General features: G+C 35.8%; 1 protein-coding gene across 2 annotated transcripts in view; it reads right to left on the reverse strand.

Moving 5' to 3' along the window:
• SLCO1C1 (solute carrier organic anion transporter family member 1C1) overlaps positions 1-17,740 on the reverse strand; it is a 60,777-nt gene that overhangs the window by 37,575 nt on the left and 5,462 nt on the right. For both annotated transcript variants that reach the window (XM_059185915.1, XM_059185913.1), the window contains exons 3-4: positions 16,118-16,259; positions 6,015-6,147 (exon numbers count right to left, since the gene is read on the reverse strand). In XM_059185915.1, the coding sequence (XP_059041898.1) occupies positions 6,015-6,147; positions 16,118-16,259 (275 nt within the window). The remainder of the gene's footprint in view (positions 1-6,014; positions 6,148-16,117; positions 16,260-17,740) is intronic.

Consider the following 17,740-nt stretch of genomic DNA (forward strand, 5'->3'; position numbering starts at 1 on the left):
GCTTGCCAAGTTTCTGTTGAGAAATCTGCAACTAGCCTTATGGATCTTCCCTTGTAAGTTAAAGACTTGTTTTGTCTTTCTGCCTTTTTTTTTCTTTATCACTATATTTTGCAAATTTAATTGCAATAGGTCTCGGTGTTGGCCTGCTTTTGTTGATTCTGATGGGCATTCTCTGTGCCTCCTGGATCTAGATGTCTGTTTCCTTCTGCAAATTAGGGAAGTTTTCAGTTATTATTTCCTCAAATAAATTTTCTGCCCCCTTTCTCTCTCCTCTTCTTCAGAGACTCCTATAATATGAATGTTATGTTTGATGGAGTCCCCAAGTTCCCTAAGCATATTCTCATGTTCCATTCTTCTTCTTTCTCTCTTTTGTTCCACTTCATTATTTTCCATTGTCTTCTAGGTCACTAATCTGTTCCTCTGTTTCTTCCAGCCTGCTGTTCATTGCAAGAAGCCTGTTTCCAATTTTGTTTATTGCATTCTTCATCTCTGATTCTTTTTTAACTCTTTTATCTCTGTTGTAAGGGTCTTACTGATGTCTTCTATTCTTTTCTCAAGTCCAGTGAGTATCCTTATGATTCTTTTTTTACATTTTCCATCAGGTATATTACTTATATCTGTTTTACTTAGATCTCTTGTTTTTTCTTTTGCAATAAATGCTTCCTTCTTTGAATTTTTTCTAAGTCTCTGCCTTCTTCTCTGTGTTAGAAAAGCCAATTATGTTTTCTGCTCCTGAAAGTAATGGCCTCATGAATAAGAGATCATGTAGTGCCCAGGTCCTGGTTTCAGGGAGTATCTCATGTATATGCTGCATGTGTTCTGGTGTTGTCTTTTATCTAAGCTATCCTTCATGCCAGTCATCCTCAGAGGCTCTCCTTGCCTTCAGTGGATAGTATTTTATCCCTGGCTTGAATACGGTGAGTTTTAACCAGGTGTGCTTTGGTCTGCTTATGAAATGAAACTTGACACCACTTCCACCAGAACTCAAGCCCTGCAGAATTCTCTGCTTGGGAGATATATGGTATGAGTAGGGGTTTGTGCTGGTCTTTCTGAGGTAGGGGCCCACTGCACCGGGACTCTGAGGCAAGCTTAACTGAGAAGAGCAGTCCTGCCAGAGTAGGGCTTGGTATATGCAATTTAGGTAGCCAGTGTCTATAGGTTGCTCTGTGTTTATGCCAAGGGACAGTGGGGGTGGGGAATGGCCAGTCAGCTCCTTTGTTTCAGAGGTGTCTATGTGAGTGCTCTCTCTCAGAGACATGCTCCAAGAAGAGCAAATAATGTCCCTGTTGTGTGCCCTAGGCATTCTTCAGATCACTGTTTCCACGCTGTATGCCCCTCGATTGTTTGCCTGCCTTCTCTCCAGGAGCAGCACAGTACCTTCTGGGTTCTATCCCAGTGAAGCCTATTAACCTTTAAAACTCCAAACTTTATGCCCCACTGGTTGCAAGAACTCATGAAGTTCAGCCTCTCTCATTTTTCAAGCCAATGGCTTTGGGGAAATGTTCTCCTTGTGTTTCCCCACTCTGTGATTCTCTTTCTCTTGCCCTTCTCTGGGACTATAGCCCCCTCTCCTCTGCCACACCTGCAATTTGATCTGTCTCTTCCCTAAACCAAGTATCTACACGTCCTACCTTCTTCAGTGTGACTCTTCCCTCCCTTTAGCTGTGGAGTTTGTTCTTTCAGTCTTCAGGTCAATTTCTAGAGTAGTTAGGATGATTTGATAGTTATCAAGTTGTGCTCATGAGAATAGGCAAGCCTAGGGTCTTCCTACTCTGCCTCCAATTTCTTCTTCTCTGACATGTGGGGGTTTCGGACCATTTATCTGGATGGCATTGTTTTCTTCTACAGTTTATTGATCTGGCTCTTAGTTATTTCTAATTCCACCCTTTCCTCTGTTATAATAACAGCTGGACAGAAGAGCAAATGCTGAATGGTAGCACTACGATAATTCAATCTCAGTTCCCTAGCCACACTGCCTCTCAAATTATCCTTCATGAGCCAACTTTTCTGCTCTACTGCACCCTCAGGGAAGAGGTGCCTAGTAAGAGGAAATCACAACATCATCTTGATTTTCCTTTTGTTCAGGTACCATGTGACAAAAGACTAGTAATCAGAATAATATTTTTAAATATTAACAACCTACTCAACCATGTAAGGAAGAGATATACTGAATTATTAAAATATTCAGTCTGATAGATGGGTCACCTTATATCAGTTTTGCATAATCTACACCTCAACGATTCCAAGAAGTTCCCAAAAAAGAACATCTTTGTAGTATGTTAGTATTTAAGGAAAGAAGTTTATAGTTTTTGTTACATTTATCAAATGGTTCTCTGACAAAATAGGTTAAGAACCACTTAGTGAGGGGACGCCTGGGTGGCTCAGTTGGTTGGACGACTGCCTTCGGCTCAGGTCATGATCCTGGAGTCCCGGGATCGAGTCCCGCATCGGACTCCCAGCTCCATGGGGAGTCTGCTTCTCTCTCTGACCTTCTCCTCGTTCATGCTCTCTCTCACTGTTTCTCTCTCAAGTAAATAAATAAAATCTTTAAAAAAAAAAAAAAAAAAAAAAAAAGAACCACTTAGTGAGGATAATTGTTTTTCAATTCTTAGCTATACAGGACAACATGTAAATCATGATAAACATAATTTTCTTTCTTTAATAATTCCAGAGATACTAGATTGTTATAATGCCTCAAAGCTCTTAAAATGAGTATTCATAATGATTAAACAGTATTATGAAAATTTAAAATTATTTGAGCTTTCTAAATTCATTCTATCAAAATGCAACTGTGTAAACATAACCATTATTTATATTTTGAATAAATAAATAAATAAAATGAAATTTTATACAAGTGTCTCCTTTGTCACTAATTACTACATATGATACTCTAGAAAAATCAATCAACTTCTTCAACTTTCAATCTTCATAGTGGTAAAATGAGGGTATCCATGTAGTCTGTGCTTCTTTAGGCTCTGTTGGATAAGGACACAGAGAAGTAGCTGAACAGGGGACCAGTGGTTTAAGTGCTTTTAAATCAGGGATTTTAGATCTGACCTGATTCCAACTCGGACACAATCTTGACTCTGATACAATAGCCTCCAAAATAGTCTCCCTCCTTCCAAGTTTCCTCCATCAGACTTATTTTTCCAAGCAGCAGTCTGAATGACATTTAAAAAAATGTAATTGAGGTCATGTCATTCTGTTCAAAGCTCTCCACTGGCTTCCCACCTCATTCCGAAAAGAAGCTGAAGTCATCATAATTGTTTGCAACTTTACCACTCAAAGTGAAGTCTACAGACTAGCAGCATCAGCTGAAACCAAACCCTATGGGAGAGCTACTGAATCAGAATCTACAGTCTACAGAGAGCCTCAGGTGACACAAATGTCATCAAAGTTTGAGAAACAACCTTGATGGCTTCTCCTTTTCCCCTTTCATTCTCCCCTTGCTCGTCCTCTTTCTCCCCTTGCTACAGAGGCCTGGCCTTCCTGCAGCTCAAACACATGCCAGACTCCCTCTTGCTGCAGGAACTTTACATTTGTCATTCAGTCAGCACAAAATCTCTCTTCCCCAGGTATCTGCAGGGTTTCCCCTTCATCTCCTTCAGTCCTTCCCAAGTGTTGTCATCTTGGTGAGCCACCCTCTGACAACCCTACTTGAAACTGCAAACCTCCCTCCCCACAACATACTCCTTATGTGTCTTCAGGAAGTTAATTTTCTCTATAGCATTTAACATTATTTGGCATACTATATCATTATTTATTTATGATTTCTCTTCTCCTCCTAAAATCCATGAGATCTTAGGATCCATGTCTCTACTCTATCCTCATTACCTAAAACAATGGTCCACTACTTGTTAAATTCATGAATCAGGTGAGCTAATACATATAAAGTTAGTTGGGGTTAGGCCCTCAATAATTGATATCCATATTATGTTTTGTTGGACATCAAAGGTATTTCTCCTAGGCAGACAGAGTATAGTTGTCTTACAGAGATCAAAAATGACATTTTGGACAAGTACCCAATTCATGCTGTGAAAAGTTGAAAAGAAGTTATTATAATAACCCTCAGCAGACAGAAAACTTAATAGATAAAGAACTTGCATATATATTTATTTCACTTTTTTCCCACTGAACTAGTCCCAGTACATGGTGCAGTGCCAGGAAAATGGCAGACACTAAATAATGAACAAATATAACAAATATAACTTTAAACATATATAAAGATAGTATATAAGAATCTGTATTTGACTCTCTGGCATCCTTTGACAGCCCTACCTGGCTACCTGTCTGATCTTTTGACTTTCTTATACCAGCATTTTATATTTATCATTAGCTTGAAGTAACAAAACTACTAATCTGAAACCAACACCTTTAAGACAAACTATTGCTGGTATCTGGTTAAAACCAGGTGGCTTAATTATCTAAGGAGGACTGATAGCAAAACTTAGCAATAATGGCAAAACTACTAGTTATATCAGGAAACTTTATAAGCGTTATAGATGTGTCATCTAATATCTGCAATGCAATTATAAGCTAGGTATTATTTTTAATATCTATAATACCTATTTTTAGGATGCATCAACTGAGGCCTAGAGAGGTTGGGCAACATGCCCAAAGTCATACAGAAAAGCTACTGATCCACTGCAGAATGAGTTATATCAAGAGTCAAGGATTTATTTATCCTCTGCAACTACTTTCAGATTTTATTTTTTTTAGTAATGGAATTCTTTTAACCCCCTGGGCAAACTGTTGCATGAGGGCTCAGGGACTAGAACGGATAATAGTGGCACAGCTATTGATCAAGCAGGGATGAGGCAGAGTGAAGACCCACTGCCTCAGCCTTCTCCTTTGCTCCTCCTTATCCATTGGCTCTGTCTAGAACCTTTGCAGAAACTCAGCGATCTAAGGAAAACCTTTGTCCTGTGAAAGTAGGTTGGACAGGCATCCAAACAGCAGACAGAAGTTCTAAAATCTCTCTCCAAGTAAAAATAAAGGGGCCAGGGGAACCATCCTAATAGGTAGAAAAAATCCCACACAGGATTCTGTGTATTACTTGTATAGACTGATCACAAAGGTAAAAATCTGACTATATAAGTAACGTGGGATTCCCAGAAGAAGTTTGGACTATATCATACCTAAGTCTCTTCAACTCTAAAATGTCATGATATAATGATCTAGAGTGGGTAATAATCAAAGTATGATTTGATATATAACTTTTATAATTATCCTGCTTCAAAGCCTCTAGGTAGTCATTTCTCTAAGTTGGCAAAGGTAACCATGGACAAGGAAGGCAACACGGATATGCATGAATAAGTCAGAATACCTGTTTCCAGTTCTATCATTACAAGGCACCTAACCTTGAGAAAGTCAGATCCTTAAATAAAAAGTAGGCTCTTCTACCTCACAGGTAAAGGTAAGACGATATAATACTGATGGTAACCTTCGGAACTACCGAAGTTGTATGCAAATGCTAACAAAAGTATTAGCAAAAGTACCAAAAGTAGACTTTAGGGTTAAAGAATACACATATCCTACTTCTATTGAGAAAATGCTATGAGATGATATTTGGACACTAAATAGTTATTTGAATTGCTAATATATCCTTAAGTCAATGATCTGCCAGTCAAGTTATCCGGCACATTGTCAGCAGCATTCATTCATTACCCATTTGACAGCCATTTGACATTTATCACAATATGGTAATTTCTTACTTATTTTACCACCACAGATAAATTATTTGAATGAAGACATCTAATGAAAATGTCCCTTTAATTTTTGCTGACACTAATCGACAGTAGTCTATCAAAACAAGTTTTTATAGATTATTGAATTATAAATAAAAGTGTAAATATTTTGTAATTTTTCCCAAAGAAGATATAGCAAAAATGAGATATAATTATTACACTTTAAGCTGTGTGTCCTTTTCTTAAATTTAAATAATTAATGGCAATTATAAAAAGGGAGGGATACAATTGGTAAAAGCAAGAAAAAGATAATTGCTTTAGACTTACTGCTGCATGAAGAACTGAGGCAGTGCAATAAGCAATGTTCCAACTCCCATGATTAGACACCCTGTTCCGATTATTTTTGGTCTGTGAAGTTTGGCTCCAAAGTAGCTTACGAATGTTATAACTAAGAGATTCCCTTGGGGCAAAGAATAAAATGTTTATCAGTTAGTTAACTTAGAAAAAGTCATCAGCATAACTAAGTGAATATAACTAAATGAATGAATGTCCTTAGCAGGTCTGGCAATGTTTTGTTTTAACTGAACTATCTCCCCACCATCTTTCCCGTCCTTTGTCTTTCTTGGCTTTAATCTAAGATGACTGTTGAAATTGCCTGCAAACTCATTACTTCAATTATCTCATCCATTTATCAAAATACTTTAATTATGAATACTATTACCTCAATTTTATCCACCCTAATTATTTGTCCTTTTAAAGTGTTTTATCAGTAAATCAAATTGTAGAAGGATTCCTTTATTGCTCTCTTAACTTTTCCTTAGTGATTTTGAAGTGAACTTTATTACTATTTCTTCATTCATTTTCTATTAAAGCTTTTATCAGTTTCCCATTTGCTCTTGAAACATACATTACATATTCTTATTTTAGCAGATATTCCTCATAGAAAAAGTAAAACAAATACAACAGTACCTCACTTTGTTAATCAAATTACGAAATTCATGTTAATACTAAGATACTTTACAATTTGCTATGTGCTTTTTACAAAAAGACTCAAAACAGAGGTAAAAATTACTTCACATAAGCAAACTTCAGGAATATACCAGTTATATAGTCTCAATGTTTACTTATAATCCAAATTTTATGAAATACAAAATTTCCATAAAATGTACCCATCTTTTTAAAAAAATAATTGACAAAATTTTTTGAAGGTGGAAATTATGCTTTCATAAAATGTTTCTAGAGAAGCATAGAATAAATTAGTTTTAGTTGATGATGGTGATGAGTTACTAAATATGATTTAGGGAAAATATTTTGCTATATAGAAGAATACTACAAGGAGGTGGTAAGGGAAACAGAAACCTTAAAAATGTAAAATCTTGGAAGCTCCCAACAGTTTCTTATTTCATGGATCTAGGGGTAGGCCAAGAAATCTGCATTTTAATATTGCTCAAATGTGCTGATGGAGATGGTTCCAGGAACATGCTTTGATAAACACTGTTTAGGATCTTAGATTTCAAAGGGCTTTTAAAGTTTCAGCTCTTTGCACTTGGAATAGTTTTTTAAAAACTGCAGTGCTAGATAGAGTAATAACTTAGCAACTCCCCAGCAATTGATTGTGATGGCTGATGGGTAGTGTTGCTTTGAAGCTCTGCCTTCAATGTTTCCAATTTTCTAGCAAGAATATGTTTGCTTACATCTGTAAGCAATCATCTAATTTACTACTGTTTGTTCACATTGCCAGCTTTAGTCAAGTGCAAAAAGAGCAGCAATTTTTATAGCCTTGAGGACAATAATGACAGTGAGAAAATTAGCATGCACAGTGGCTCTAAGTTTTATGGCTCCAGAAAGAATTAAGCTTCTTTTTTCGTAGGAAAAAAAAACCCTTGAATATGAGATTTCTCATTTGATATTTAAGCATTTAGTAGAAGTAATTTTGTGTCATATTCGTGATAATTATGTCTATACTTTTGTTAATGTGTCACAGTTAATAAACTAAAGTACAGTGAAAGCTGACCTTTAGTTTATTAGATAACGTATCCCTGCACCTACCCTCCCCACCTCCCAAACCATCTAAGCCTCACAATAAAGGACTTATGTTTCAGGCTGTTTCTGTGTTACATTAGTGGGTATGCCAAAGACCACATAATACCACTTCAGTGTCTGTGATATCTACAGAATTTTGCTTTCTTTACTTAGTATCTCTTCTGAGTTCTCAGAAGATACACATAGGAAATTAATGGTGATGAGCTCTAAAAAATTAAATTGGATATCAAAAGTCACTTCTATTATCACTAGCCTCTGGAAAAGACAATACAACCACAGTGCTTTAAAACTGTTTTACCAAACTTTTAAGTAACCGATTCTCCCCCCTTCTCTTTCTTCCTCTCTCTCTCCCTCTCTCTCCACACACATAATTTAGATAACAGAAAAGAGAGCCACCCAACTTATCTCCTATGACTTATATACCTTGAAAACAAAAACTAGAGAAGGACAATGAAAGAAAAGACCAAATGCAATTTGTTCCAAAAGTGCAAGGATATCACCAAATAAGAGGAAAATAGCATAATTATTGTCTTAAATGATAAAAGGAGAAAAAAAATCCATGGTTATCTTAATAGATGTAGTAAAAACATCCAATATAATTAACCACCCACTTGTGAGAAGAAAAATATTTAAGCAAATTAACTTTTTTTTAGTTCTTTCTTATTATGTTCAGCTAGCCAATTAACATTTAAGCATATCTACCAAACTATAGAGCACACATATTACTTAATTTTGAAATTGTAAAAGCATTTTCATTAAGGTCAGATATGAGAAAAGAACACCCATTGTCACCGCTTCTACTTAACATAGTACTGAGGTCAATGCGATATGGCAAGAACAAGAAATAACAGATCTAGAATTGGAAAGAGTAATAAAATTGCCTTCTGTTTCAGACAATATGATTGTCTATTCAGAAAACTCTATAGCATCTATAATCAATTAAAATTGATAATCAATTAAAATTAACATTTATATTAATGCATAGAAAATCCTAGAGACTGCACAAAAAAACTACTAGAAGTAATAAATTTAGTAAAGTGGCAGGATACAAAATTAATATCCAGAAATCAGTTTTTCTATATACCCCAAATTTTTATATACCCAAAATTGATTAAAGACCTATACATGAGATCTGAAACCATAAAAGTCCTAGAAGAGAGCACAGGTAATAATTTCTTTGACATTGGCTGTAGCAAGATTTTTCTAGCTATGTCTCCTCACACAAGGAAAACAAAAGCTAAAATAAACGATTGGGACTATATCAAAGTAAAAAGCTTTTGCACAGCAAAGGAAACTATTAATGAAACAAAAAGAAAACCTGCTGACTGGGAGAAAGTATTTGCAAATGATATTACCTGATAAGGGTTAATATCTAAAATATATAAGGAATTTCTATAATTCAACACCAAAGCAAACAATCTGATTTAAAAATGGTGCATAAACAATGAATGCTGGAACACTGAAAAGAAATAAAATAAAATAAAATGGAAAAAAAATAATAAAAATGGGCAGAGGACCTGAATAGACATTTTCCAAAGAAGACATACAGATGGCCAACAGACACATGAAAACATGCTCAAATCACTAATCAGGGAAATGCAAATCAAAACCACAATGAGATATCACCTTATCCCGGTTAGAATGGCAAAAATCAAAATGGCAAAATATAACAAATGTTGCAAGGATGTGGAGAAAAAGAAACTGTTGGTGAGAAGGAGAACTGGTACAGCCCTGTTGGAAAACAGTATGGAGGTTCCTCAAAAAATTAAAAATTGAAATACTATATGATCCAATAATTTCATTATTGGGTATTTACTAAAAGAAAATGAAAACAGTAATTCAAAAAGATATATGTATCTCTGTGTTTACTGCAGCACTATTTATAATAGCCAAGATATTATACGGAAGCAACCCAAATATAACCCAAATATAAATACAACCCAAATATAAATCCAAATGTCCATTTTTAAATGAATGGTTAAAGAAGAGGAGGTATATACATATGTACATGGGCACGCATGTGCACGCGTGTGCACACGCATGCACACACAGAGAAATATTATGCTGCCATAAAAAGGGATGAGATCATGCCATTTGTGACAACATGGATAAATCTATCAATGAAATAAGTTAGACTAAGAAAGACAAATATCATACGATTCCACTTAAGAAAAGAAATGAATAAACAAAAACCAGATTCAGATTCAGACCTTTAAATACAGAGAACAAACTGAAGGTTGTCATTGGGTTGGGATGGTTGGGCAAAGAGGGTGAAGGAGAGAGGGGAGATACAGGCTTCCAAGTTATGGAATGAATAAGTCATGGGAATAAAAGGCACAGCATAAGGAATAGTTGATGATACTGGAATAGATGGTAACTACACTTGTGGTTAACATAGCATAAATCATGAACTTGTCAAATCACTAAGTTGAACATCTGAACTAATGTAACATTTTGTGTCAACTATACTTAAGTTAAAAAATATTAACATAAGTTCAGCAAGGTTGCTGCATACAGATAACATTCGATATTAATATGGTACAATATTCCAGGAATTACTAAATAGGAATTGTAACAAAAATCTATTACTATAAAAGCAATGATTAAAAGAAAACTCATTGCACTGAATGCATATATTTGGAAATAGTAAAAATCTAAAGTCAGTTTTCTAGGAAACTAGAAAGAGCCCATTAAATCTAAAGTAGGTAAAAGAAAAGACATAATAAAAGTAGAGCAGAAATAAATGAAATTGAAAACAGAAACTCAGAAGAGAAAATCAGCAAAACCAAAAGATGATTCTTCAAAAAGATAAATGAAATCAGTAAGCCTCTAGTCATGCTCACCAAGAAAGAGAGAGAGAGAGAGAGAGGGAGCGAGAAGATACTAATACTAATATCAGAAATGAAAGGGGAGACATCACTATAAATTTTATGGACATTAAAAGAATAATAATGGAGTACTATGAACAACTCTATACTTACAAATCCTATAATCTAAATAAAATGGACCAACTACTTAAAAGACACAATCTGCCAAATATCCCTAAGAACTAACAGGCAATATGAACAGGCCTGCATCTATTATAAAGTTTGAACCAATAATCTAATAGCCTTCTAATAGAGAAAGCACCAGGCCCAGAAAGATTCACTGGCAAATTTTACCCAGCAGTTAATGAAGAAATTATACCAATTCTCTATAATCTCTTTTGAAAAATAGAAACAAAGGAGAAATTTCCTAGATCGTTTCTATGGGGTCAGCATTACCCTAAGACCAAAACCAGATAAAAAAAAAAAATCCCTACAAATCTATATCTCTCATGAACATAGGTATAAAAATCCTCAAAAAAATATTAGCAAGTCAAATTCAACAGTATATAGAATATGTGACCAAGTGGGATTTATCCCAGGCATGCAGGCTAGTTAAACATTAGAAAATCAAATAATATAATCTAGCACATCAACAGGCTAAACAAGAAAAATCACATGCTCATATCAATAGATGTAGAAAAAGCATTTGACAAGAATCCAAAACCCATTCATGATAAAAACTCGGCAAATGCAGGAGAGACAAATTTCCTCAACTTGATAAAGAACCTCTACAAAAACATAGAATTGACATCATACCTAATGACGATAAACTCAAAGCTTCCCACTAAATCAGGTACAAAGCAAGAATGTCCCTTCTCACCATTACTTTACATTATTGTACTGGGAATCCTACTAAATACAATAGGACAAGGGGGCACTTGGGTCACTCAGAGGGTTAAGTCTCTGTCTTTGGCTCAGGTTATGATCTCAGGATCCTGGAATCGAGGCCTGCATCAGGCTCTCTGCTCAGTGGGGAGTCTGCTTCTCCCTCTCTCTCTTCTTGCCTCTCTGCCTACTTGTGATCTCTCTCTTGTCAAATAAAGAAATAAAATCTTTAAAAGTGAAAAAAAATATAATGGGACAAGAAAAACAAGTAAAGGTACGCAGACTGGGAAAGAAAAAATAAAACTGTCTTTGCTCCTAGAAGATATGATCATCTACCTAGAAAATCCAAAAGAACTGACAAAGGAACTCCCGAAATGAATAAATGATTATAGTAGGGTTATAAGATGCAAGGCTAATAGACAAAACTAAACTGCTTTTCTATAGGCCAGCAATGGACAAATGGGATTGGAAAAGCACTTACTTTATCACCCCCAAAATAAAATACTTAGGTATAAATCTAATAAAATATGTACAAGATCTACATGAAAAAAACCCATAAAACTCTGATGAAAGAAGTAAAAGAAAAACTATATAAATGGAGATACACCCCATGTTCATGACTAGGAAGACTCAGTATTATCAAGATGCCAGTTCTACCGAACTTGATCTGTAGATTCAATTCAAATCTCAGCCAAAATCACAGGGAGTTATTTTGTGGATACTGATAAAATGGTTTCTAAGCTGACAAATTGAGAGCCAAAAGACTGAGAATAACCAACACAATAATGAAGAAGAACAAAGTTAAAGGAATGACACCACTGAACTTCAAGACATACTGTAAAGCCACATTAATCAGGATAACGGTGGTGAAAGAATAGACTAATAGATCAGTGGAATAGCATATGAAGTCCAGAAACACACCTCCATAAATATAGTTAACTGCTCATCAACGAAGGAGCAAATGTAATGAGATAGAGCAAACATCATCTTTCCAACAAACAGTCCTGGGACAATTGGACAGCCACATGCAAAAAAGATGAATTTAGACAAAGTCCTTACACTCTTCACAAAAGTAAAGGCAAAAGAGACCACAGTCCTCTATAAAATGTGAAACTATAACACTTCTGGAAGATGACTTAGGAGAAAATCTAGATGACCTCAGCTTTGGGGAGGACTTTTTAGATGCAACACCAAAAAAATAAATAAATAAATAAATAAATAAATAAATAAATAAATAAATAAATAAAAGAAAAAGGAAAAAGGATAAGCTGGACTTCATTAAAATTAAAAATTTCTTCTCTGGGCCAGATAATGTCAAAAGGATGAAAAGAAAGCTACATCAGATAAAGGACAGTTATCAGTATTATACAAAGAACACTTAAAACTCAATGATAAGGGGGCACCTGGGTGGCTCAGTGGTTAAAGCCTCTGCTTTCGGCTCAGGTCATGATCCCAGGGTCCTGGGATCGAGCCCCGCATCAGGCTCTCTGCTCAGCGGGGAGCCTGCTTCCCCCTCTCTGCCTGCCTCTCTGCCTATTTGTGATCTCTGTCTGTCAAATAAATAAATAAAATCTTAAAAAAAAAAAACCTCAACGATAAGAACACAAACAATGAGATTTAAAAGTAGGCCAAATAACAGATAGGTCACCAAAAACGATATACAGATGGCAGATAAGCATATGAAAAGATGTTCGACATCACACGACATGAGGGAACCGGAAACTGAAATGACAATGAGACACCATTACACACTTATTAGAATGGTCTAAATCCAACATACTGAATGCTGGTGAGGGCACAGAGCAAAACGAAGGCTCATTCATTGTTAATGGGAATGTAAAATGGTACAATCTCTTTGGGAAACAATTTGGCAGTTTCTCACAAAACTAAACCTATTCTTCCCACATGATCCAGCAGTTATGCTCCTTGGTATTTACCCAAATGAGCTGAAAATGAAAATATGTCCACCCAAAAACCTGAACAGGGATGTTTACTGCAGCTTTCTTCATAATGGCCCACACTTTGAAACAATCAAGATGTCCTTCAGTGGGTGAGTGGATAAGTAAACGAAGGCCTATCCAGAAAATGGATTATTTTCTGGCATAAAAAGAAATGAGCTATCCAGCTATGAAAAGGCATGGAGGAATCCCAGATGCATATTACTAAGTAAAAGAAGCCAAACTGAAAAGGCTACATACTGTATGATTCCAACTACATGGCATTCTGAAAAAGGCAAAACTATGGAGATATTAAAAATATCAGTGGATGCCAGGGGTAAGGCAAAGTTTGGGTTAATAGGCAGAGCAGAGGAACTTTTAGGTCAGTGAAAGTAGAATGCATGATACTGGAGTAGTGGATACAAACCATTACATATTTGTTCAATCCCATAGAATATACAACACAAGGAGTGAACCTTAATGTTAACTATGGACCCTGAATGACAATAACGTATTGTAGGTCCATCATCTGTAACAAATGTCCCACTCTGGTGGGGGATGTTGATAACGAGAGGCTTTGCATTTGTGGGAACAGGGTATATATGAAAAATCTCTGTAACTTCCACTCAATTTTGCTGTGAACCCAAAACTACTCTAAATAACAAAATTTTTATGAAATCTATCTGAAGATGATTAAATACTAAAATATGAAAAGCAAAACTTTTCAATATTTATAAGAATATGTGGGAAAATATTTGAAAGAGAGTATTTGGAAATATTAGGAGGTCATGATATAGAAAACATTTGTTTTTAAATTTTCTTGGCAGCTCTGTTGTTGTTGGAGAAAGACTTCATTATGAAAAAATACATGGGAAAAAATGGGGTGTCCAGTATGTGGACATGAGATAATAATGCCAAATGATGTCAGAGGATAAATGAAATTTTTCTGTAAAGAAGAAGAAATGAGAGATAGTGACAAAGGTGGGAGTGGGTCCAGAATCCTAGAAGGGAGGAATGTGGAGAGATGCAAGAGGAGTAGATTAAGCTCATGGTCAGGAAACCCACCTTCCTGAAAAATTATGGATTGCAAATATCTAGAGCATACCTGGTGATGTTTGGAATAAAGGTTTGCAGTGTAAGTGAGAGAATCTTAAGACATTTTATTGTATCTAATTCAATAAATAAATTCCATCCTTAGAATGGTCTGGAAGAATTACTACGAACTTATTCTCAGGATCCTCTGTCACTTCCTGTGAAACAGTGGTACTCTCTATCAAATACAGAATCTCTCAAGTTGCATCAGGACCTAGGGACCCAAGAGAAATTTGGACCATATTGTAAGTCTCTTTGGCTCTAAAATGTTTCTATACCATAATCTAGAATTGGCTATAGTTAATAGTTGATATATAATTTTCTATCTGCTCATTTCTTGTTCTTTCTGTGTGATTTAATCTTTCCATCTGTAACAACTGCCTCTTCATACTCATTTCTTCCTGTGATTCAGTGTGTCACTCTTACCTTGATTCAGTTTACTTTCACTCAGTTTAGGTCTATAGATAGGACAGGCATTAAGGAGGAATACATCAACTATCAAAGCATATCTAAGGAATTTACACAAGGGAGTCAAATGATCATGCTTTAGAAATTTGCTACACAAAGTATGGCCCATTGACTCAACAGCATCACACCATATGAGAGCCTGTAGAAAGGCAGCCCTATTCCCCTTCCTAAAAAATGAGCATCTGCATTTTTACAAGACTGCCCAGTTATTTGTAGGCACATTAACTATTGATTAGTACTGAGCTACATAATCTCATTCTGGTAGGATGATGACAGACAGATTTGGGAAGAAAACCCTAAAGGTAAAATGTTGCCTATTCATTCTTTTTATTCTTTCTGTGATATTCAGGGTAAGAACTGAAACATACAGTACAAACTTAAAAAGTCATTGTTGCAGAGTTAAAAATATTTCTTCACTTTTTGAAAGTTTAAGTGAGCCAAACCTGGAAGCATTAGAGATTTTTCTATATAAAGTAAAGCATACATTTGAATCCCAACAGGGAGTAAGGACCCCAGAGCTATCATTCTGTTTACTTCAATGAAGAATTAAAACCTTGTAGTTTATTATTTCAGGAAGCTCTACCTGGGATTATACTCCTCAAAGTACTTCCAAAACAATAACTAAAATCACTTGGTTTTTTTCAAGTGCCAAGAAGAAGTCTATAGTCCAATGCTACCCAAAGATACATGAGAGCAGAATTTTTCTTGCCTGCCTTGCTCTACTGTTCTCATTAATAGGCTTCCTTTATCCTCTGTGTAGACCTCTGGGCAGAAACCCCTTTTACTGTTCACTTCTTAAATCATTACAATAAATTTTTGTAGAGCCCATTTGAATTCTTCCAAATTTTGATCCACAGGGCTGTTGGGATATAGGACTCTTTTTGTAAAAAATACCTCCCAAATACTTCAAACTTAAAATCCTAATAGAACCTTCCGCTCTCCTCCAAGAAAGTCTCTCACTCTGGTTGGAAACTCTAAATTGTGTGAATCATAAAGTAGTGAACACCTGGGGCAGGAAATTTATTGTTGGTTGCTTAGAAAGAACAAATTGCCTCTACTGTAACATAAGGTCCTAGCAAATTCTGTCTCAACAGGAATTTACAGATAGAGTCTAGCAGACAAGAGAATGCAGTGAGGATGTCATTTAGTCATGCCTAGAGGACATGTACAAGTAAAACCAGGCTTCTGCAATACCTACCAATTTCAAAACTACCATCAATAACTCCCACCAATGAAGAAGGGATATCAAATCTTCTCTCTATCTGAGTGATGGTGCTCTTCAGATAGCCTTCTGCCAATGCTTTAGCAAAGTAGACGAAAGACAGGGCACCCAAAAATACCTGGAAATTAGGAGAAATCACACTTAGTCTGACTCCAGCTTGACACACAACTGGAAACTTAACTCAATAAATAGACAAACAAAATGCAAACCAAGAGCAATGTAACAAGATTATCACTGAAGATTTCTCTCAAGCATGGGTACAGGCTTCCTTCAGTCTCAAGCTCAGGTAGATTGCTAAAAATACAAATTCTGAAGCAGATTTTGTTCAGAATTTATGTTGAATTCTGTTCTTTCCCTTCTTTTCCCTTCCTCCAAAGGACATCTGAAGGAGTCTTGGCTTTGAAAGGAAAATCCACTGTATGGTGAAGCCAAGAGTGGAAGGAGCCAGTCACAGGTAAGAAAACAAAAGAAGAACCATAATTCAAAGCTTTAATATATATTTTTTAAAAGTCTGATTATATTTCAATACAGACAGTTTTTTAATAGATTTTATTTATTTGACACAGAGAGAAAAGGAGAGAGAGAGATCATAGGCAGGCAGAGAGAGGTGGAAGCAGGCTTCCCGCTGAGCTGAGAGCCTGATGCGGGGCTCAATCCCAGGACCCTGAGATCATGACCTGACCCCAAGGCAGAGGCTTAATTCACTAAGCCAACCAGGCGCCCCCAAAGCTTTAATATTTTATCATAAGGCTCGTACTCATGACTTGGGTTTCACAGTGGTGACGCATATACCAGCAGGAGACACAACAGACCAAAAAAACTACTATCCTCATGTTTAAGTTCATATTCAAGGTAAATTCATGCATTTGAATATGAATTTTTTTTAATAGCTAGCTTATATATTTTGCTAGACTTGAGTCCCTGATGGAATATCCATAGAGGAGGTTAACATTTATGTGAAAAAGCACATATAGAGGGTGCTGGGGTTATGGACATTGGGGAAGGTATGTGCTATGGTGAATGCTGTGCTATAAACCTGGCAATTCACACACCTGTACCCCTGGGGCTAATAATACATTATATGTTAATTAAAAAATAAAACATTATATAAAAAAAGAAAAAGCACATGTATTTGCTGAGTGAATGTTGGGTACAAAGAACAGGAACTTGGGAGTCACACTAGACACCATTTAAAAAGTTTCCCTGCTCCTTGTTGTGTGGTGAGGAAAAACAAAATTTTCCTTTATAAAATGGGAATGATATGGATGTTTTATAGATTAAATATTATAACTATACTTAGTATAATATCAGGAACATGGTTGAAACGAAATAAATGTTAGTTTCTTTTCTCTCTTACTTCGGTTTAGTAGGGGCATTCAAATGAGCCCAGAAAGTAATATTTAGTAATTTAATCTACATGGTAGGAAGAGACGGCTTTCACTGCCTGGTAGAGTGTGTTTTAATAAATTGCACCTAAGTCCACTTTTCAAAAAGGGAAAAAAATTCTCGCTTCTAGCTACATATGGGAAATATGTAATTGTACAAAAATATCAATTATGAAATTGCATAGCACACATCTGAATGGAGAGTCAACAACAT

This window comes from Mustela lutreola, chromosome 8 (genome assembly GCF_030435805.1).
Source record: "Mustela lutreola isolate mMusLut2 chromosome 8, mMusLut2.pri, whole genome shotgun sequence".
NCBI classification, from domain to species: Eukaryota; Metazoa; Chordata; class Mammalia; order Carnivora; family Mustelidae; genus Mustela; species Mustela lutreola.